Source organism: Corvus hawaiiensis, chromosome 8, assembly GCF_020740725.1.
Source record: "Corvus hawaiiensis isolate bCorHaw1 chromosome 8, bCorHaw1.pri.cur, whole genome shotgun sequence".
Lineage (NCBI taxonomy): Eukaryota > Metazoa > Chordata > Aves > Passeriformes > Corvidae > Corvus > Corvus hawaiiensis.
Window position 1 is genome coordinate 17,591,071 of NC_063220.1, and position 22,335 is coordinate 17,613,405.

General features: G+C 40.5%; 1 protein-coding gene across 7 annotated transcripts; it reads right to left on the reverse strand.

The window, feature by feature from the left end:
- Nucleotides 1-418: 418 nt before the first annotated feature.
- STAMBPL1 (STAM binding protein like 1) lies at nucleotides 419-22,061 on the reverse strand. 7 transcript variants are annotated; one of them, XM_048310820.1, is made up of 12 exons: nucleotides 14,853-15,569; nucleotides 13,821-13,928; nucleotides 10,828-11,022; nucleotides 9,693-9,910; nucleotides 8,217-8,292; nucleotides 6,689-6,784; nucleotides 5,710-6,064; nucleotides 5,022-5,146; nucleotides 3,991-4,128; nucleotides 3,254-3,366; nucleotides 1,640-1,739; nucleotides 419-725 (listed from the first exon to the last, which is right to left on the reverse strand). In XM_048310820.1, exons 3-12 carry the CDS (start codon nucleotides 10,909-10,911, stop codon nucleotides 669-671), a joined length of 1,362 nt encoding a protein of 453 aa, XP_048166777.1. In that variant the 5' UTR covers nucleotides 10,912-11,022; nucleotides 13,821-13,928; nucleotides 14,853-15,569; the 3' UTR covers nucleotides 419-668. The 7 variants fall into 7 exon arrangements, with proteins under 7 accessions (XP_048166777.1, XP_048166776.1, XP_048166781.1 ...); XM_048310819.1 differs by lacking the exons at nucleotides 13,821-13,928; nucleotides 14,853-15,569 and adding exons at nucleotides 12,730-12,889; nucleotides 13,353-13,779; XM_048310824.1 differs by lacking the exons at nucleotides 13,821-13,928; nucleotides 14,853-15,569 and adding an exon at nucleotides 21,817-22,061 and having other exon boundaries at nucleotides 5,064-5,146.
- Nucleotides 22,062-22,335: the final 274 nt, after the last annotated feature.

Sequence of the window (22,335 nt, forward strand, 5' to 3'; positions counted from 1 at the left end):
CTCTAGATAGATCCAGGGAACCCTTTTCAGGATAAGAAGTGTCTTTCAGTTTAAAGTTTCTACTGGCAGGTTGCTGGAGAAGACACATTTCTCCTAGGGACTCTGATACATCTCTGCTAACCCAAAATGGTGAGGGTCAGCTCCCAGATAAAGGATTTGGGTATTTCTAAGTATTTTCTCCTTAATTACTTAGCTGAAACTTGAGGTCTAGAACTTGGACTGGAGAAAAGGATGAAAAAAATCACCCAAACTGATGGATTTGCCTCTACTACATAGAACTTAAATTTACTGAAGCTGTAAGAGATGTATGTAGCTGGAAGTCACAAAAAGCCAACTACTGTTAAAAATGTCTAATTCTCAGGAGGAAATTAATGCCAACAAGTGACAAAAGAAATATTACTTATTTCAACACAGTTACTGTAGTTTGAAGTTCCTTTTATTGTTGTGTTTTATAGGTGAGATTTTTTTACAGATTATGGGGTAATGCCACTGAACTCCATCTTGACAGAGCAACAAAATAACTCCAAAACAGGCTAGAGCAATAAATATCAAACCATTCAATCTAAAATGTATAAATATAAAAGTAATTTCTGAAAATGTAGGAAAAACAGGAATCCATTTTTCTGTTTTGGCCTTTTGCAGAGTAACATCGATATGGTCCATCCGTATCACCTCAGATCCAGCACAATTATCTTTATGTCTTTCCCAACCACATGGGTACATGGCTGCAGAAGAAGTCAACCCATTACTCTCAGAAATCAGTTTCAATAAAATAGTCAGTAACTTCATCCATGAACTAAGTCTGTAAAAGACTACTGAAAAGAGCCTACCTGGAACAAAAAACCTTAACTTTTTTCAGAGCTGGACTACCGTCTCATCATCCCTACACTCGATGATGAAAGAACAGAACAAAACAAAGAACTCTGACCTCTCCTTCTTTTGAGGACTGACATTCAGAGAGCTGACAACACAATAATTTCCAATGTCTCCCAGCATTACTTCTTGGTATTGAATCATTTTATTTTAAGCTATATGAGATGCTGCTGTATTTGAAGTGAACCCCACTGAAAAAACCCAAACCTTAATTACTCAAAGGTAAAGACTCTTATTTCTCATGAGAAATAGCACTGTGTAGCCATACATACACCATTATGTGATTAAAACATCAAAAGATATGGTGGTTACAGAGAAATTCTTAGAGAAGCCAGGGCAAAATTATGGGCAATGAAGGAAATAGGGCTTAACCTACTTATAGCTGCACTTTTTAGCAGCTGGGATGTTCTGTCAGGACACTACAATTGGGGAGATGAACTGATACATTGCTTAAAAACTGAAGAGCTCAGGAGTAACTCCCATTTGAAAACGCGTCTTTTGCTCCTTCTGAAAGCAGGTAGAAGTGGTGACTGATGGTAACTACCTCTGGTTAACCACCATTTGAATGGCAGCTTGTAACACTCGCCTCAAGGCTGCTAATGACTGCTTAAGTAGTCTCCTGCTGTCTGCCTTGGTCAGTGAACTAAGAGTAATGAATTAGTAAAACGGGGAATATTATTAAGAAATCTAATCTCAAGTTTCTGTTTGCAGCAGAACCACGGTCAAGAGTTTGAATAGTAAAAACTGTGTTGAATTATATACTTACATTAAATAACCTAGGGTCCTTTGTATGTGGATGAAATCCCTTCTTTTTACAAGCAGAAACTTCTAGCATGCCAGCATTTGTAAGTCTGAAGATGCCAGTGCTGAAAAGCAAAACATGAAACTCCTGTTACACACTGCTCTCATGATACACGTCCAAGGCTTCACACCCAAAAGCTTAAAAGAAGGACAACAGAAAGGTGCTTGGTGACTTTCAAAACACAGCAGCCCAGGATCAGTTGGATTTTTAAAGCTATTTTAAATCAAGGGGAGTTGTATTCCTGTAAGGGAAGAGGTGATGGGGGAAGGGGAGAAGGATCACAGTACTGGTGCTGCTCCCATTAGGCAGGTTAGGCCACTGAGGGATAAGGCTGGTTCACACAGGAAAAGATGCAAGCCAGAAGCTTACGTGTTCAGGATTGCATTTTGCCCAAGGCAACTTAAAAGAAAGCAGCCTTTAAACCAGCTGTGGGAGTGACTGGTAGGAGTACATCCTCCCCACTCTTGGGTAATCACATAACACAAAGTATTCGAAAATGCACTGCTGCAACACTTTAGGTATTGAATAAAACGTGACAAAGCCATCCTTCTGTGAAGAAGATTGATGCCTATTAACTGCAGGACAGCATCTGACAACATAAATGTAACAGGTTAGAGTTGGTTACAGGGTATCAGCATCAACTGTGAGCGAAGTTTGTAACAGCAGACGTTTGTGGAGGTGTACAGGCATGCTCATGGTTAGAAAGCCTAGTGCTTGTGCCCTTGCCACTCAATCTGCATTCACAGCTCTGCTACCAGTGTGGCCCATTTAGGAAGTTAGGCAACCAGGACAGGATTCATAGAAGTCAACTACAGAGGCAGAAGGACAGAAAGAAAGGCTGAAGAAACTCACAGTTTAAGCAATGGAGTTAGCCCTGACAGTCTGAAATGCCAGGCACACTAAAGGAAGGAAAGAACCTCTGAAGACTGTCTGGGGTGCAGAACCAGACTGCCCTGCTCTGGCAGAATCACCTTGAGCAGGTTGCCAGGACCATGTCCAATCAGGTTTTGTGTGTCTCCAAGGGTGTAGACTTTATGACCTCTCTGGGAAACCTGTCCCATTACAAATCTTCACGTTAATATTTACACTGTTCCAGTTTTTTCAAGATACATAGTTTGTAGTTTATGAAATACAAAAATAGATCCTTATTATCAAAAAAGTGATTTTACCCCTCTGCTTTGCAAAGTGCAGTTTTCATCTAATTCTAGAGAAATATGCTTAACCTCCCTCCACATCATTGAGCAGACAGAGTGAAGATAGATCTGTGGTAGGGCATTGGCAATGAGTACTGCAGAAGAATAGATCCTGTAATTATTACTTTGTCGAGCAGAATATTAAAAAAAAACAAAACAAAAAAACCCTGGATCTGTGAAGGGAGGAGGAGAGAAAAGCCAGAAACAATATTGTGCATAGAGACTGACTGAAATGCAAGCCTAGGCAACTTATAGAAAACAAAGTCACAACACAATGTTCATGCCCTTCATCTGAGTTGACATGTATCCTTTGCATTTGATCAAATTTTATGACAAGGAGCAGGGGAAAATACCTAAATATTACTTTAAAAAAATCAGAACTCACTCATTATGCTTTGGTGAACAAACAATTGCAATGGCCTCTGGCAACATTAGCTGATAAGAACAATGAGTATGAAGATCAACACTGGATAAGAATGCAGTTTGTGTTGGATGTGTCTACAAAAAGAAAGGGAAAACTCAACATCATGAAATATTTCTTACAGATCAAGGTCAACATACATTCAAGAAGGAAAAACAATTTGTTGCAAGTGAAAGCATCAGTATTTCCCCAGGTTGGTTTCTTAATTTCTTCTTAACCCAGATTCTGTATTGTTAGGGAGGCTTTTCAGGATGAGATTCATGGAGGCACATTCACAATCAGATATACAAGCAATTTTCTGGTCAAGGAGGGGAAAAGATAGAATGAAGAAGCACGAGACAAATGGAAATGATGTAGCTATCCAAAATTCCTAAGAGTGAAATTAATATAAAGTTTAAACAACACAGTAGTCCCCTCCCCGACTTTTGAATATGGCATTAGAGAGTAATAAAATACCCTTAAATCAACATTAACAAAAGTTGCACCAGCAAAAGCAGGCCCATTGTGCCAACAGGATGCCTCAATTGCATTAAGGAGTTCTCTGTGGGGAACATGCGTGCTTATTTACATCACTACAATTTGAATTAAGTAAACAAATAATTTGTATTACTCCAGCTGTTTCTTTAGTTTATTCCTTTTTGTTTTTCCGCATGGTACGTAGAGCCAATATAGGAAAGCCAGAATCTATGAGTCATACATACATGGATCCAACCCAAAGTGAGGAGATCATACTGATCCTGAATACCAAATAATTCTTCCACGTTCTCCATGTCACAGTAGTCTGGTCCCGCAGTTTGCTTTGGCACTATTACGTGTGTAATAGTAAATTCATTATGTGTCTGCAAAACAAACACTGACTTAGGGTGGAACAGACTAACTAAGGAATAAATGCCAAATCAAAATCTGAAAGATGTCAGCCTATCAGCTAAAACAAAACAGTACAGCTCCACTGATTCCAGCTCCACTGATGCCAGTGCAGCTCTACCAACATACTGCACCTAAAAATATGCCTCAGCAATTTATCATGAAAACATTCAGGGTAGCATCAGTCACAACACAAGATTGTTGTATTGAAATGTTCTTAGAGATCAGTGTGAAAAGATTGTCCTTTAAAATAATTAAAAACATGAAAGAGCTTTGAGAAAACTATAATGATTTTCTGTGAAACTTGGAACAAGACTATTACTGCTGTTCTTTCTCTTCATGCAATTCAAATGCACTTGGGATCATCTTTAAAATTCTTTGTGTGTCAGCATCAGCCATGACATCTTTCCCTGCTCTCAAAGGACATTAAGTGTTATCTAGGCCAAAGGAAAAAAGTAGAAAATCAGATGTTCTACAGCTTGATGGGGGGGATTTTCTTCTTCTGTTTTGTTCTGCCATCATTAATTTGATGACTCCAGTGGATTCTAGCTGTCTTTATATTTCATTGTCCTGTAGCTAAACCTCACTTACCTTAGATGAATGCCAGAGAAAGTACTCGAAAAAGCCTGTATTGTACAGCATGCTGAAAAACTTGCTAGGCTTTATAACAACAGCAGTGTACTTTGAGCAGATGTTTCCCCAATAAAGCAAGCCCACAATGCTGAAGTGACCACTCAGGTCATAATATGAAGTTCATTATATGGAAGATCAACCATTTATATCTGTTTCTCTGAAATCAATACATCACAGGATAATACAGCACTATCAAATATGTCTTCCCCATACAAATGTGAGGGTTAAACTGTACCAGTTTTCCACAGAGAATTCCACATGTCTCTATTCCTCTTACTGTATTTGCCTCTGCCAGCAGCAGAAATTTGTGACAGAGATCCCTGGGCAAAATGACACCTCTGAGTGCTTCGGCCAATTGAGCTAACCAAAAATAAAAAAAAAAAGAAAAAAGAGAGAGAAAGAGAGATAAAAAAGGCATTTACTGCTAACACAATGAAGATCTCTAAAATAAGGAAATATACACAGTATATTACACTATATTACTAAAGGTGAAATAATTATACTTACCACATCATTGACTTCTAATGAGAATAAATCTACAGCACAAGCACTTCATCTCAATAGAAGTCACCAGCCCACAAGATAAGCTCACTAGCCTGTCCCTGAGGTGACAGTGAGCTGGTACCATCTCCCAGGCCAGGGCTTTCCAGGGGGAACCGCTGCAGGTTCTGTTCTGTTCCCTTGAAGCCCAGACTTCATTTCACAGGAACACTAAATCTCAATCTCTGTATCCATCCATTGGTACTCAACCAGAAAATGTGAAACTGTGCAACTCTCCCTCTTAAAATGCAGAAACCATAAGGAACTGCTGAGCTTGCACAAACCTGTTCATGGTTACTTCAGTATGGACATCCTCACAGTGAATAAAGACATATGCAGGTAGATAAAATAAAATAGGGGAAAAAAGAAGTGTCTGCACTTACTCTGAACAGCACTTAGAGTGGCTGCTGGCTTTAAGACCCGGTCTACTGGTGGCGAATGCCCAGCACAGCCAGATGTGCCGCTCCTCTCTTTTTTCTCCAGCAGCGCCGCAGATAAGGAACTGCTCTCTGGTACCGAAATACAAGATAGCATACTTCCATCTATCTGCTCAGACATAACCACACTCTCTTTGATTTTCTGATCTCGAGCTAGTTCTTGCTTCTTAAGTTGATCCTCAAAGAACTGAAATTGTTCTGATTCGAGCTGCTGCTGCCGCATATGTGCGATTCGTTTCTTCTCTGCCTCTATTAGCTTTTGGTGCTCTAATTTCTTCAGAAATTCAGTTTTACATTTGTTCTGAAACATACACAACATAGTGACATTCTCAGAACACCAAAAATGCTATGAAAAATGGAAGGAAAAGAACAATCTAACAGTTCAATAAAACCATAAAATCCTGTCATTAAAAATGAAGTCTTTTGGAACATGGTTACTGAACCATAAAATACAACTATATCCCCAAAAGTAGGATGGAAAGCATAGTATTTATAGAGGGAACAAAAAAGATGTTTCTCAGATGCTTTTTCCAAGACAAGTTTTTAAGCTATGGATCCTGTTTTCAGTGACGTCAATCTCAACTCAAACTGGAACACATTTGGAGCCAAGGAACCTTTTCCACTTATTGACATAAGTATCAATCTCATTGTCATTGTAAGGCAGAATCAGAGCATACCAAAAACCTATTTGGATCTTTATAGACTGTTATTAAGTAAATATGGCAGCACATGTATTTCCTAGTGCACACTGGCTTTGCTTATTTTAAAATGACCAACTGATTCTAAAGAAGAAATGAAAAGTCATTCCTAAGCAGCTCAGGAAATTATTAAGGTCTTGTAAAACTGGCATTTTACTGCTTAATTTTTAAGTTTTATATGACAGAAAAATATTCATGCCAACATTTAATAATCATATAAAACTTACTTTGTGTTGCATGTATTCTTGATATTCTAAGTTATACTTTTTTAAAAGATCTCTTTTCAGTTCATCTGTCCGTGGAAATGCAACCTCCTTCAATTTCTTTGAGGTGGGATGGGGGAAAAAGATAGGTAAGTTTACTTTTCACTTTTTAAAAGAGCCACCTGGAAAACAAACTCAGCTGTAACACAGATTTTTAAAAAATACAAAACAGAAAAAAACCCTGTTCTTCTCACAGGAAAAAAAAAAGCAAAAGAGGAAATACATGCTAAATCATCAGTTTATGAAATTTCTATAGTACCTTGGTTTCACTAAAGATATATTGATCTATATTAGTGAAAGGTGTGACATGGCTACTTCTTATCTCAGGGAAAGATTAGTCCTTTTACTAGCAGTCTTATCTCTGTTTTGTTTAACAGGTGGGTGATGACCCACGTTTTTGTTGTAGGTGTAATTTGTAAAAAAATGGTAAGGCAAACTTAGAGAGTTTCAGGTAGGATCATTGCATTTTTCTCTGGAACTTCCCAGCCAGAAATATGTCTGAATATGCCCATTTCCAAGTGGGAAAAGAAAAAGTTTCTTTGAAGAGATAGCTCTACCTGTACCTTTCTGTTGCTGACCTGGCAAACAAAATTACTTGTAAAACAAAACCACTACCCAAAGTTTTCTACTAATGTGAGGGCCACTACGAAATAATTCGGAGGTTGTATGCAAGGGAGGGAAAGAGACCACGTGTTTAATTGTACTGAGTGCCATAGGAGGAAGCAATGTTAGATGCTCTTTGTCAATAGGGATGTTTTCCTACATTGTGGACCACAGCTGGAACTTTGGCATGAAGTGGTTTGGTTTTGAGTAAAACATTCAGTTTAACAGTAGAGAAAGCAAGAAAATATGGGAGCATGGAGCAAGAGACACCCATGGTCCTACTAGCAACTCTCGCTGGGCAATTCGAGATGTGTTAAGTTCAGTATAAGGCTACATTTAAAATTTATTTAAGATTTACTTTCTAGAGGGGAAAAAAACAAAAGTAAAACTGTTTTGTATAGAAGTGGAGGGAAAAAATCTGGTAAAAACTAAATAAATACATATTTGGTAATAAAGAAAGAAAAAATATACTTCACTTATTTAGCAGAGTAAGAAAATACTGCACAGACACCAGTAATGCCACACATTTCTCCTTCTGTTTGCAGTAGTCAGTTTGGACCATTACCCATTCACATAAGTGGGACCAGAATCAAACTAAGTACTGTTAACATAGTGTATTTTTAATATCTAAACTTTCAGATATAGATGTACCTGAGCTTCCAACAATGTACCAACTAACCCAGAGACCATTCTCATTCACTTTTTAGATTGATAATTTAATTTCCAAAATAAAACATGAATGAGTAGTGGAGAAAGGTATCAAAAATTCAAGCTGCGATGGCTGCTATGGGTGCTCTGGGGAAAAAGAAGCTATGGCCTATGTGTGCTGGGAAAAACAAAGAGAATCTGTGCAAAATATTTTTTAAAGACCAGGAAACCATAACCCTACCTTAATAATATCTTGTTTTTCTGGTACTGCACATTGGTGATAGTCTCGGTGACTGGGCAGCTTTTCTACAAACAGCCTAGAAAATGAAACACGCATGTGTTTGCCTTAGAAGTTAGAGGAATATCCATAATAGCTTTCATGTTGGCAGAAAAATCAGTTTCACATAACTGTTAAACACTGAATTCCAGATGACTTGGACCAGGGTTCTACACACAGTTTAAACTGACACATTATGGTATGGACCTGTATGGGACACACAGAATAAGGACAGGAGACTATTTTCTACATCTGATATATTTTGATTTTCATTAGTAGTGGGTTAGGTTAAAGAAAAGGACTAATTAGCAGCCAGCATCTAAAAATATCCTTTGAAAACACCCTCCACTCTGGTCAGTGTTAATAAATCCCATTTCTACTCTCTTTATCTGTCCTTAGCTAAAATGCTGACTCTTAAATGGAAGACAAGAATGCAACACTGACTATCATTAAAGCAGGTATTTTTACCAGACCAAGCTGCACAGCTATCTGCAGTATTATTAACCTACCCAACAGATAAATTATGGCAACAAACATCTGCAAAGAGTTTGGAATACACAGCTGCTACCATTCTTTCAGCAATTTGCACCATATTCACCTCCAGACCTTTCTTCTTATAGAGATAGATACATTTAAAATCAAGTGGGCTAAGAAAGGTTTGGTCAAGTTTTCAGAGTATGAGGAAAATAAGGAGGGAGGAAAGACGTCTTCTATTATAAAATTTTTAAAATATGCACATTAAAAAACCCTTTCAGAAGGCACAGAACAAACCAATCAATCCTACAGCAAAACTAGCTAGGTTAAAAGTTTAAGTCTGTCACTGATATATTTTTCAGCTGTCTATTTTGAGAGCTGTAATGAAAGCTGGCCAGATTTGCTCTTTCGTGGTGGGGAGAATAATCATACAATGAACATACATTGTAGATTATGCATTTATTCCTGTAAGAAACAATAAATTATACTTAATCCTTTTGGGGGGAAAAAAAGTCAAAAGGAAGCAAAAAGACATTTTTCTTATGCTTTTTAAGTGCTGTGCAATACTACCATCTTTAAGACCAGCAGTTGCTCATAAGGCATAACTACTAAGGGCTCAGAAATCTTATTAAAACATTACTTTTTAAGTCAAAACCTCTATTTAAGGTTTTGAAAAAACCTATGCTGAGGGCAACAGTGCTCATGGTATGGCCTGGCAGAGTAAACTCAAAGCTCTGTATGTGAGGTTAATTCATGCCTGGCAGTTAACACAGGGATAGGACAACCATATGAAAAGGTGAGAGGAAGCTTTAACAAAGCCCATGCTTAGTGCAAAAGATCTCCAGAGAACAAAGCTGTTCTGCAAGAGCGCACTAAACAAGTTTCTCCTTATCTAAAGGAGTCCTCACTGCAGCTCTCCAGTTTACTCAGAATTAGAAGCTGTAATGATGACAACTGGTTCCTTACGTTATGAACTTATTATAAAACACAAAAGCATTCTCCAGGTTTCCCTCCTCCATATACACCGAGGCCATTCGCTCCATCTCCACTCCCGATCTGAAGTAACGCCGGGGAGTGATGTCCTCATTGATTGTGATATTGCTGCCAAGCTTGCTTAAGGCACGTACTCTCTCCTCTGGGGTCACAGAGATGTCTGTGTGGTCAGGAATAGCTACGAGCTTTTTCTGAAAAAGAAGAGTCTGATTAGCAAAGAGAATATTCTGTTTCACTTCCAGTAAGTGGTGTCAGTCAAGAAGCTCAAGGGAAATCTTCAGCTACTTTTTCTCAAAATAGGCACTGGTTTCCCCCACCTCTAGCCACAGTTGAAACATTCTAACATGTTTCTCAATTGCAAGTAAGTTGTGATCAAAAAGAAAAAGTGATCTCATCCCCCCCCCCCCCCCCCAAACAAGAACAACAAAAAGATAAAATAAGGGAAATCGCTGTAGGGAAAAAGAAAAAAAATTAAGTAAATCACTGTAGAAATTACAAAGGCAATATAAAGTGTGTCCTCTTTAGAAGCCTCCACAGATGAATTCTACAAGGTTCTGTCTTAAGTTACTGAAATAATTTGACGGATGTTCTGAATACTCAGATTCCTACTAAGTGATGTATAGCATTTGAATGCTAGGAATACTTCAGGTAACAAAGAGCAGTAAGTACCTCTGGTCAGTCAACAGTTCATTTCAAATAATTCCATTTCCAGTTTTAAATGAGGCAGTTAAAGACTAAGAAGTTAGAACTAATTACTGAAGAAGAACCATAGCTTCTTATTAGGGTCATTACCTTTCTGCTAACTAATAAATAAATAAATGGCTACTGCAAGCTTTTTCCTCTTACTGTGACAAAATTTTTTACTCTTTCTATTCAAAATACTCATTTCAACTGCTTAAAAACTTGATTGCTGAGACCCCATAAATCACACTTATAGAAATACAATAAATTCCAACAAAACCATCAGGCAGAACATGGGAGGAACGTGGCAGCATGCAGCAAGAGACCACGGAGCTGAGAGCCACCACTACTAAACAGCTCTCTTGAACTGTTTCCGAATTGAAAGAGAAGTTGCTCAGCCACTGAAGCACTTCTTTGTAATACATACCAATGAGCTGACAGTGAATGGTTGCTCCATGTTGTTGTCTGCCTGCAAACCAAGGAGATTGCTCTTTTCCTCCAAAGTCTCCATCTGACTGAAAAGGGCAGTATCAATCCGGAGCTCAATATTTGCCACCAGATGTCTCAGGGTTTAATAGCCCAAGGGAAACTGGGATATAGAGACGTCGATTGTGGTCGTGTGCTGGAAAAAATAAGTCACTCAGATTAGAAATACATTCAAATGTTATGTAAATTTGCATGCCAGCACACACACATTACTTTGGTGGCTCAGTACTTACATATTTAATAATAATTTAAAATTTACCAAGCATCTAGAATTTGAATTGGGAATGCATAAGGGCTCACAGTGCAGTTGTGCTGACCTGTACTAATGTTATTTCAGTGGATTTGAACACAATAAATTATTTTTACAATTTTTACAGCAACTTAAAAAACTCCTAACTTTCAAGCATTAAGTGAAAAACTCAGAAGTTTGAGGACCAATTGCAGAATCCGTGCTTCCTTGAGCATATGCTTTGACAAACATATTTATAAACAGTATGAATCTGGTATCTTTATTTCCTGCTAAGCCTATAACTAAAAATAAAACTTTACACACAAATTTGTATCACTAATATAAAGCAGAAAAAAATACTTCAAACACCATGTGTTCTATCTGCATAGCTTGCTGACTTCAAAACTCAAAATACAATGAACTCTGATGAGTCAACTGATAAAAATTCCTCCTTGCACAGCTTTGAACAAGTAAAGAAAAAATGTGGATATTGTGGTCATCAAAAAAAAACCCAAAGAGAAACTAAACCTAAACCAGAAAACCCAACTCTGAGAAAGGAATGAAATACTTAAATTACACAGGAAATGTGAAAATTAAGTTTCTAATGTGTTTTTTCACTTCTGTGCACTCAATTTAAACAGATTTGATCCTGCATGTCGAAGGCACTTTATATGTTGCAATAAATATGCTTATGCTCTTATAAAAGCATAGGGTGGGTTCAGCAAAGATGTTTTCTCCACACACCTCTCTCTAGAGGCCAGAAGACTCTGGATTAAAGAAAACAACCCTGATGTGTTTTTAGCTGGCTGTATTTCTCAAGTATTGATTTTTGTGTTTGCATCTTCCTCATTTTTCTTCCAAAAAGCAACAGTATCTATTAGATCAGTTCTTAATTTTAATCATTAATGCAATTCAATTTCAAGACCTGTTTTTTGCAAATTAAGGTATTCAAACCGCTTGCCCAATTTGTAACCAAAAAAATGAGCATGGCTTATACAGCTGAGAAAGTAAGCTCAATTGTGGTTGCAGTGCTAATAAAACCAGTTCTCAAAACAAGTTAATTTATGTACTTGGAGCTCTGGTATAAATGATCAGCTTGGCAGGAGCTCCTATTCGTTGCCTATTCACAAACTGTAGAAAGGCCCCATGGGACAACGATAATGAAATATTTTTGCTTTAGCCTACTCCAAGAAACATTCTGCTTTAGGGCTAGATCCACCTGAAACCCTTCTTCTGCTGAGGCACTGTAGGTGTGGAAGACTGTGAAAGGAGAGAGCTAAAAGCTTGGCCAATGCAGAGCTTGTGTCAGACTTCTGCCCATGCAGCCCAGATTCTAAGCAGAAATAAAATCTTCTATGAGAGATTCTGCATTCATGTTCTTTGTGGAACTCAGAAACAAAAACCAAAAACCAAACCTACCAAAAAAAAAAAAAAAAAAGGAGCTAAAAAGCATATATTTTACAAATATTTATCCATTCACTTATCCATCACTTATGAATTTTTTATTTTATTTCCTCTAGAAGCATCTGGGACATCTAAAATACTTGAATGGAAGAATGGATCTGGTCTAATGTATGCATCCAAGCATAACAAACTGCTAAATGTTCTACTCACTCAATGTATATTAAAAAAATGGTTTGAAAGTAAAGGTGCAGAAGAGTATTTCTCTTCAGTTCCTTATTTCATTTAGCAGCTTCTGGCAAGAAAGCCTTTCTGTAGCAGCGTCTCATTCTGCTTCTCAAGGCTTTCTCCCTTAACAGACCTTCTGGAAAGCCTAGAGAGGAAATGGACATTTAGGACAATGCTCTTGAGATGCTTCTCACTGAAGGCATGGAATATGGATCAAATGCTTCTTTCAACTGCCACCACTCCTTAGAGATCTTTCAATCTAGCTGGTAAGCAAGTGCAAAAAAGTTAGTGCAGCAAGTGGCAAACCAAGAGCCACTAATTAGTGGTTTGGTTTGTTTTTTTGGGGCTAGTACTCCCAAAGAGATCTTTGTTAAAGAAGCCTATGGTATTCCCCAGTCAAAATCTCTTTGGAAGTGGCACAGGAATACATCATGGAACCCTTTACTTGCAAATATTTCCCAACTCGACTGGCTCTAAGAATATTAAAATTATAAACGTAAGTTAATTCTTTGAACTTATAACCTAAAGAAGCATTAGTAACAATAATTTTTAAAAGTGCGATACCAGGTATTTTAAAGAGGAGACATCTGGTAAAAGCAGAAACTCACACTTCCTCAAAATTGTGTCAGAGCCTGGAAAGGATGAAGAAGCTCTACAGAGAACATAAGACATGTCACAGTGCAAGAGCTTAGCAGAAGAATGCCTGCAAATAAAAGAAGAAACTGACTTTTTAAATTTAGCTTCAGGAACACACTAAAAACGAGAAACTGTAAATAAAGAAGAAATACTAAGATGAAATTGTATCCCTTTTACAAAAATGTCATGTAAGATTCAAATATATTTGCTATTACAGGTGGCAGTGTAACTTAAGAAAAAAGAAATCCTATAAAGGACTGACTTATGGGCTGACTTATGGCTGCACTCCAATACATTGTCCTTAACACATGGACACATCATTATGAATGACTAAAATGCAGAGAGTAAAGCTTTACTGAAAACACCACCAGAGGCAGGTCTGCCAGCTGCCCGGAATGCCTCTGTGCATAATGTTCCTCATGGCACAGCTTCACACTCACCTTCAGCTGCTCCAAGGGCACGACACGGCCAAGGGGCTCCCCTCACCCTCACCCTCCTTCTTTGTACTCTCACTTTGTTGGCTCCACTGGCTTCAAGGCAAGTTGTAGCTAATCCAAATTAAAATTAAAAGGGCTTTTAAAATTAAATACTTCCTTCTCAAAATTAAAATGCAAAGGAGCAGGCAGAACCATGAAGCCAGCAAAGCAGACAGATTTGTCCCTTTCTGAGGCAGTGCTGTCCTAGATTGATATGAGCTGGCTTTGAAAAGGCACCCTAAGAGCTTGTATAGTGCCTACAAAAATTGCCCAGTTCTGACAAGTGACTTTGTTTTCTGGAAATAAACTTATATTTCACCTTATAAGAGTAAGGATAAATTCAAATACCAAATCTTTCTGTATAGTTGAAACTAATTATACTCAAATATACAAAATAGTTGTGCTAATACACTCCAACCTCAACCACAGGGGATAAATACCAATACCAGCTTGGAGCTGTCTTAATCTAATAGACTATAAAGTGCTCTAAATTCTAAGAGTAAAGATGCATTTTTCTACATTACTATTTCAGGCATTCCGGTTAACCTAGATGGACTTAGAAGAAATTCCAGGACATTTAGTATTCAAATCAAGTTTTTTTCCTAGTTATGAGTTTTTTGATAGTCATTACCAGAATATAATAATCTAACATCTACTCAACAGTTAAGAAACTTTTCTTGATTTCATTGGGAATAGCACTTCTTACCAAATCCCATTTCCTCCTCAAAAAGCATTTGTTTTCCTATATGTTCCATCTTATTGTGCTATGTATTGATCCTTGAAAAATCCAGATTTACTAAATCAAAGCCCTTCAGCCAGAGGAAACAGAGCAAACTGAGAAAATCAGCATTTTAAATGGCATTGAAAGTCATTCATTCTGTTCAGGTTAACAAGCATCCTACCAAGTACGAGGGAAATGAAAAGCAGAGAGAGCAATTTAAAGTGAAAGTTTATGCCAAGAGTAGTACATGAAGACAGAAAAAGCATATCAAGTACCTCAGGAGCAGGCTCATAAGACAGAGGTGGTGTGAGGAGATCTGGGGAACGCATGCACAAACAAACCCTTCTGAGAGCTGTAATATCACAATTCACCACAAATTCTCCAACACCCTCACAGTTTGCTGCATGCTGGCGTTTCAAACCATTGCCGGGCTGGCTGGATGTGGACAAATGAGGCAGCTCGGGTGCTCAGGGCCCGGCAGGCGCTGCTGGCTTTCCCCGTTGCAGCGGTGTGGTGAGATAGGGAGCGGTGTGGTGAGATTGGGAGCGGTGGCTCGCACGGCTGCGCAGCGGGGCTGCAGCGGCTCCGGTGCAGCACGGGCTGTTGGGGCTCCGCAGCTGGTGATTGCAATGCCTCCAGCGCAGCCAGGACACAGCCCGGGCACAGGGAGGGGTGTCCATGCCTTGCTGGGACAGACCCTGCAATGCCTGCCCAGGCTGGCAGGTCCTTCCCTGGCATAGCCTGACTCTGGGAGATGGCTGTCCCAGCCAAGCCAGGGAAGCCAAGTGGGAGCATGCTCTGCCCAAGGATGTGCACAGGGACTGTGGCACCCCAGCCGGAGCGGTGCTGCTCCAGCTCTCCGGAGAGGACACAGACACACAGAGGAGCTCAGGGTGTCAGGAGCTCCCAGAAACTGACTGCAGAGCGCGAGGATTGAATTTCAACTCCTTATCATCATCCAGAGGCTGCTTTTCCCTCTTCAGTTCTTCTGAAGAGGTTTTAAAATGTTGAATGAGCTTTTTAGATTTTTAAACGAGTAACTGAGAAACTTCTATAAATATTAGTTAAATATATAGTTTTCACTTTGTAACATTAGTTACTTTGAAACATTAGTTTCCTCTTTGTAACACATTTTTAAATTCCAAGGGAATTAATCATAACACTGACTTCACTGCTGTGAGCAACATTTATCAATATTTTGACTATTGGTCTTACTAAAAAAAGCTTCATTAAAGAGATCACTGGCAAAATTTTCCAAAGCACTTTCTTCATTCAAAGGTTAAGAACAATTTATGCAATAATTTAGTATCTGCACAGTTTTAATAGTGGATTATTTCAGAAACACTCATCCTTTTGTTTGATATTTTCGTGGAATGTAAAGCCTAGATGAGTTTCCCACCAAAATCATTCACTTCAGCCCATTGGGATCAGAATTCTTACAGTATATCTAGAAATATTTGCTAATACAGAAGCTAAAATGTGGCATAGTTCTACTTTTTGCAAACTGCTCTTGAGAGAACTGTTCTGCAACCATGCCATGGCAAGAAAAAGCTTGCTTTAATATTGCTATGAGAAGTTAACAGTCATGCTTCATGTTACTATATTAGGAAGTGTGATGATTACAGAATCCTAAAATAAAGATGCATCTCAAACCATAAGGAGGTCAGTCCTCATTAAAATAGCCAAATTAGCAAGTGCAACACCTTTCAATTACTCGTAATGGAAATAAGTTGTCTCAGCAAACTTTAAATAGGGCACACCAGCAACTGCCAGATGAAGGTAAAGGACCATTTCATGCCAGTAAGTCACCCATGCAGCAAATACTTAAAATTCTGTACTTGGAAGTGGATATTCAAGTGACCTTGGTGAAAAACAGGTTAGAAATACAAGCAACTATCTCATTCAGCTCTTTTTGAAATGCCAGGCCATGTATTGGCACAGCACATAGTCATTTATACACACACACTTGGGTTTGATATATAAATATGCTAAACACCAGCCTAAATAGCAAACTGCCTTCTGTTGGTTCTCTCCAAAACCAAACAGCATGTTCATCTGTCAACATGCTTTTTGTAACAAGCGCTCATCATCACAGCAAGTGATTCAGCTGGTATAGTAAGTAGTGTCTTCTGGAAAGAAAAACAACAAAGCACTGAATGTCATGGCAAGATAATTCCCTTGTGCAGAGGAAATACCCAATCAACAAAACCCAACAGAATGGCCTTTCAATGAAAGGAAGCACTGCGAGGAGCCAGTTCATGAAAACCCTGTGCCTTTCAATGGAGAAGTTGCTCTTTACAGTGGGAGCTACTAAGCTCAGCTCCAGAAAAGCCCATCTTAGTAGCAGTTCATGATTTGACACTGCTCCTTAGCTCCAAGGCTCCATTTAAACACCAGTGCCAAGACCTCCTCCCAAGCTCCACTAACTCCCAGAAGCAGCTACTGAGATATACAATCATGTCTCCTAGAAGTGGGTCAAGAACATTTCCTTTTTATCCCTGGTGAAGGACCAGTGCCTCCCATGTCCCAGCACTCTGCCCAGAGGCTTCTCTGCAAACGGTGTCAGTGGCGTATAGACAGCAGCACCTTCACCTGCTTGGGTGCTGAGAGGGAGAAACCATGTGCAGGGAAGATCCTCCATGCACAGATCTGCCAAACCCAAGCCTTGCTTATATGCTTAAGCCACTCAGTGCTGTATCTTACATCACAAAATTGAGCTTTATTTTCATCTAAAAAAAAGAGTGGGTGACACAAGAGTCTGTTTTCCCACAGCTAAAACAAAGTTTGAGTAATTATCTAAAGAGTGTTATAGTTGTTCTGCAAATATTTGGACTGCTGCAATTAGTCAGCATAGTTACTTATATAGCACTGACTACCTGTTTTCTAGGAACAGCATTCCTGTTGGCACAGATACAAACATTACTGCATCAAGAAGCTACACTAATAAAATTAGATTGCTACTGGATCTGCTAAGACTCTGATAAACCACTACAATATACAGATAATGTCCAACATGGCACGTGCAAGAACCTGACTTTTACTCCTTACAGAGTATGTGAATGCAGAACTACAGGCTTCTCTCTCCTATTGCTTCAAAGCACAGAGGAGACCTCTGACTGTCAACTGTTTTCTCATTATTTTTTATGCAGGCTGTTTTGAAATCAACATCTACTATGGTTGTGCCACTATAACATAACCCTATGCATTTGAGCCGTACACATAGATGGTGGCTCGCTACCAGATTTATTAATATGCTCTGTCTACAAAAATATTAGTGACTCTTAAGAGGATGTCCTGAAAAATGGACTGGAAATATTACACATTCAAATGCTCATTCGTGAACTGACAGTTCTTTTTTGTGGTTCTTTCTCTTGTGGTTTCTTGTGTAAAAACAAAACACAATCCCTCCTCCCCCCTCCTTTCTTTAGTGACACCATTCAGTTTCAGCAAAAAAACATTTTTAACATAATGGATAAATATTACCCACGGTAGAATGTCTTGGATTACAAGCAAAAGCCTTCTTAGGCAGCCAGTGAAATATACTTATGCAACACAGAACAGTATCTTTCCAGTGACCCACTAAAAGCATATTCTAGACATGGTGTAAAAAACACTGCCGTTTCCTTCCTTTGGGAAATCCACAACAATCCCCCAACAAATTTGCACCAGGGCACAGTAACACAGAAGAGGACAGAAACACAAGGAAGAACTGTTGGTACACAATTTGTTCTGTGATGATTCAACTGAAACACTGAAAAAAAAGGAGATACTTGCAATCCATAACATTATTGATAAAACTAACTTCCACCATGAAGACGAGAAGCTGTGTTGCTAAGGGAAACAAATGAAAGGCTCAAATCAGCACAGAGGCCTGCAACTTCATGGACTTCCAAGAAACAAAGCAAGCATGATTCCTTGCAAAGCCTTTCTATCCATATCCCTATTTCCCTCAGGGGCAAGGTCCCACTAGGCTAGAGGGGTTAAGAATCTTCTGGTTCTTCCTATAAAATGCAAAGATCTTTTCTGGCAAAATATATCCTACATAATTTTAGAACATTTTCAGACTCCACAGCATCTAATACGAACATTTGTTAACTGAGTAACTGGCTGCTACAATCAATTTCTGTTTCTATCTGATGACAAATTCTTATGCTGTCTTACTTTCTATGTCTCAAAGTAGAGGGGACAAAATAAAGGAAAATCAAATTTACTTGACATTTCTAACATACAAATTCACAGTTTATCTGAAGTCTATTAAATTGCCTATAAAGAATGAAGCTTGTCTTTTGGCCTCAAATCTAGAAAAAGTAATTTGAGGCAGTAGTTCAAAAGATTCTGACTGTTTTGTACAAAAATGGTTAGGTAAGCAAAGGTCAGGTACGAAATCGATAGTGAGATTACCTACAGGATGAAGTGTGATCAATCAGTACAAGTAACTACCATTCAATCTGTCATGTTTCTGTAGTACAATGCTTATATTAAAATAATAACATTAATTGATTTCATAGGGAAATCTTTGACGTCCTCCCTGATTCTATATGATTCAGGATTAGCGTTCTATGAGAAAAAAAAAAACCAAGCAGGAGAAACAACAGGAATGTCTGGCTCTATGAGAAGAGCTCTGTGTGCTTTAGACTGCTTGTTGTACTTGGATAGTTACAATGTTGAATTTCTCTTATGTAAGTTTCTAAGATTGACAGTGGTAAGCACATGTTTTATAGCAGCACTGGCTGTAACACAGTCAGCTCACAGGGCTGCTTGACAGTCAGCTGAATTATCCAGAATATCAAAGCTGAGCATGACGATTTCTGGTTAACATTTTGTACCCTTGCAGGCCAACAGTCTATTCATCCCAGTGAAGCTGTGCACAGACTACCTTTGAGCCATTCAAATTATTTGCTTTTCCCCCTCAGGATGAGTCCATTGATCTTTGCAGCCTATAAAAGCTCCTTTTTGTGTCAACACAGTGCAGTAGATATCTCTGAAGGCTTTTTGACAGTGGTTAAGAGATGCTAAAAGAGGAAGATGCTTCCTACATTGATTATGTAGAGAGCCCACAGCTTCCATAACGCAGTTCCATATGTTGTGTGCTGAGCTGTGACTCATCTAGAGCTGCCAGTAGGAAGTGGTAGGCAGCGGGTTGTGTCTGAGGAGCTGACTGACTCACAGCATTACCAAGAGGCATCATCAGCTGGGCAGGATCAAAAAGGCTGGATTTTTATAATAGGAATTTCTTTGCAACAACAATACTAAGCCTTTGCACACGGATTGTTCAGGAGCTGCACAAGCAAGATAATTTTCTTTTATGGACTGCTATGTCTATTTATAATGGAAAGCATGACCAGAAAATGTTTCCTGGCATGACAATCTAAATGTTCTAACTTTATTAAAACTGTATAGAAAATCTTCCTTTACATGGCCACAAATAATTTTCAGAACACAAACTGGAAGTGATGCAGAAATAAAATTTCAGGAGTCTGATAAAACCAGAAGAAACATTATTCATACATGTCCAGCAAACAGCGCTTAGTTTTATACAGTATTTGTTCAGTGTCTTCATGCACAAGGCACCTTGCCATTCCCTCAGCAGCTGAAGATTGCACAACACCCCTCACCTTGAGCTGTACTCTTCCCGATCTTGGTGATTAACTTCCAGGAAAAGCCTTAAGGCCTAACCTCGAGCATGTTTTGCGCACGTAAAGAAAACCACATGAGAAATGCCTTCACAGTGTCTGCACAGCAGTATCAAATAATACAAATGACTGCTGGACTGATCAAGAAAATGACCCCTATTTTTAACATAATGCAACAAAATACCCCCCCTGCACTTTGAGCCATTTAAAGTACTGTAACACACACACCCACACCAAGGCCCCCAACTATGAAATTTGTACCTACAGAATTATACAGAATTTGTAGAATTTGTATACAGAGGAGGAATGCCTCCTGCATTCCTACAGTATCCTGTGATCTATGAAAATCCAGACTTGTCAACACTACCCTTTGTTTTAGTTATCCAAACATTTAGCACTTAGACATGCAATATACCAGCTGTAATGCATTTAGTACATCAGAAAACTCATCTGTTTCAGAGTATACCGCCTGAGCAGCACCCACAACAACAAACCTGGACTCCATTCCTCTGGGGATATTTAATGAAGTTCTGGGTCCAAATCCTATTTTCTAGGACTTGGTTGTCTAAGGCAATTCATCAATATACACTAATTACAGTTTCGGATAGTAATCCACTTTAGCCTGCAATGAGGAGAAACCCTACTTCTGTGAAAACAGAGCTTTCTCAAAGTTGGTCTTCACCTGGGGAGTGAACCCCTTGGGAAGTACAGTCTATCCAAGATCTCATAATCTCACAACTTCACATTCTCAGTAGAAGGTGGGGGTTTTCCCGCCCATGACTTCTCAGAGCATTCAGAACCATGTGCATATTAAATAAAAATAATTCCAGACCAAGAGGAATTCCCCCAGAAGAGACTTTTTGGCACCCTTCTGAAACACGGCAGCATATGCAAGAGTGAATTACATTCCTCAGTGCACTTCAGAAGGACACCTGAGATCCGACAGAGGTCAAAAGGAGGCAGGTACAAAACCAAGTATATGAGCAGAAAAAGCCCATCAGAAAGTTACAGATGCTCAGTGAACACAATTTCTACTGTTTTAGATTCTTTCACTTTCTGTTCCGATGATCATCTTTCACACGTATATGGAAATCATTTAAAACCAGAATATTGTTATCAGATTGATTTGTCTCTGGCACACGGTAATATTCCGGACTCCCCACCACACTGTCACCACCTCTTTGCGTGGACGCAGCGGAGTCAGCAGGTTCGGCCGGCCGGGCTCGCCGCCCGCACGGCCCCGAGCCCCCGGTGCCACCGCGCTGCCCCCGCTGCTGCCCCGCTGCTCCCCTGCAGCGCCAGCCGCTCCCCGTCCGCGCCGCGCTCCCGCCCGGAGTTCCGCCCTGCCCGGAGGAGGGCTGTTTCCGAGAGGCCTCCGCGGGTCACCGCACCTGACACCTGGGGCGGGGACGGGACGCTGGCCGGGCCGGGGAGCGGATGGAGCTGGTACCGGCCCCGGCTCCGCGGGTGCCGGCCCCGGAAGGGGTACCAGCCCCTCCTCGCTCTGCCCGCAGGGGCCGCTGGCGCAGAGCAGCGGGATGGAGGCGGGAGGCAGCGCCTCGCTGGCTCCGCGCCCCGCGGTCCAGGGAAGGGCGATGCTGCTTACCGGGTCTCGCATCAGTGCGAGCGGCGGCGCCGTGGCTGCCGTGGACAAAGCGCAGGGCGGGGGAGGCGGGAGCGCCGGGGCGGCCTGGGCCTTCCTCCCGCTTCTCTTTCTCTTCCTTCTCCTCGCGTCTCGCCTCGCCTCGCCCCACCGGGACGCGGAGCCCCGGGCGCCCTGCGTGGGAGCGGCCCCGGGCGGGCAGGTGCCTGCGGGGACCGAGAGCCCTGCGCCGCCGCAGCCGGGCCGTGTCACGGTGCGGGGCGAAGGGAGGAGGAGCCTGCGCCGCGCCGGGCGAGCGGCGTGCCCGCGTCCCGCTCTGCGCTGCGGGGTCCGGCCGCCGCCGCTGCGGCCCCGCGGCTGCCGGGGGGCGAGGGGGCAGCGACGGCCGGAGGTGCCGGGCGTGGGTGGCGGCGGGCGAGGGCAGAGGGTGCCGAGGGTGCAGCATGGTCCGTGCGCACCTGGAGTGTGTCCCCTCCGCATTTCCCACGGTCCCAGTGTCAGCCAGGCCATCATTAAGTCAGT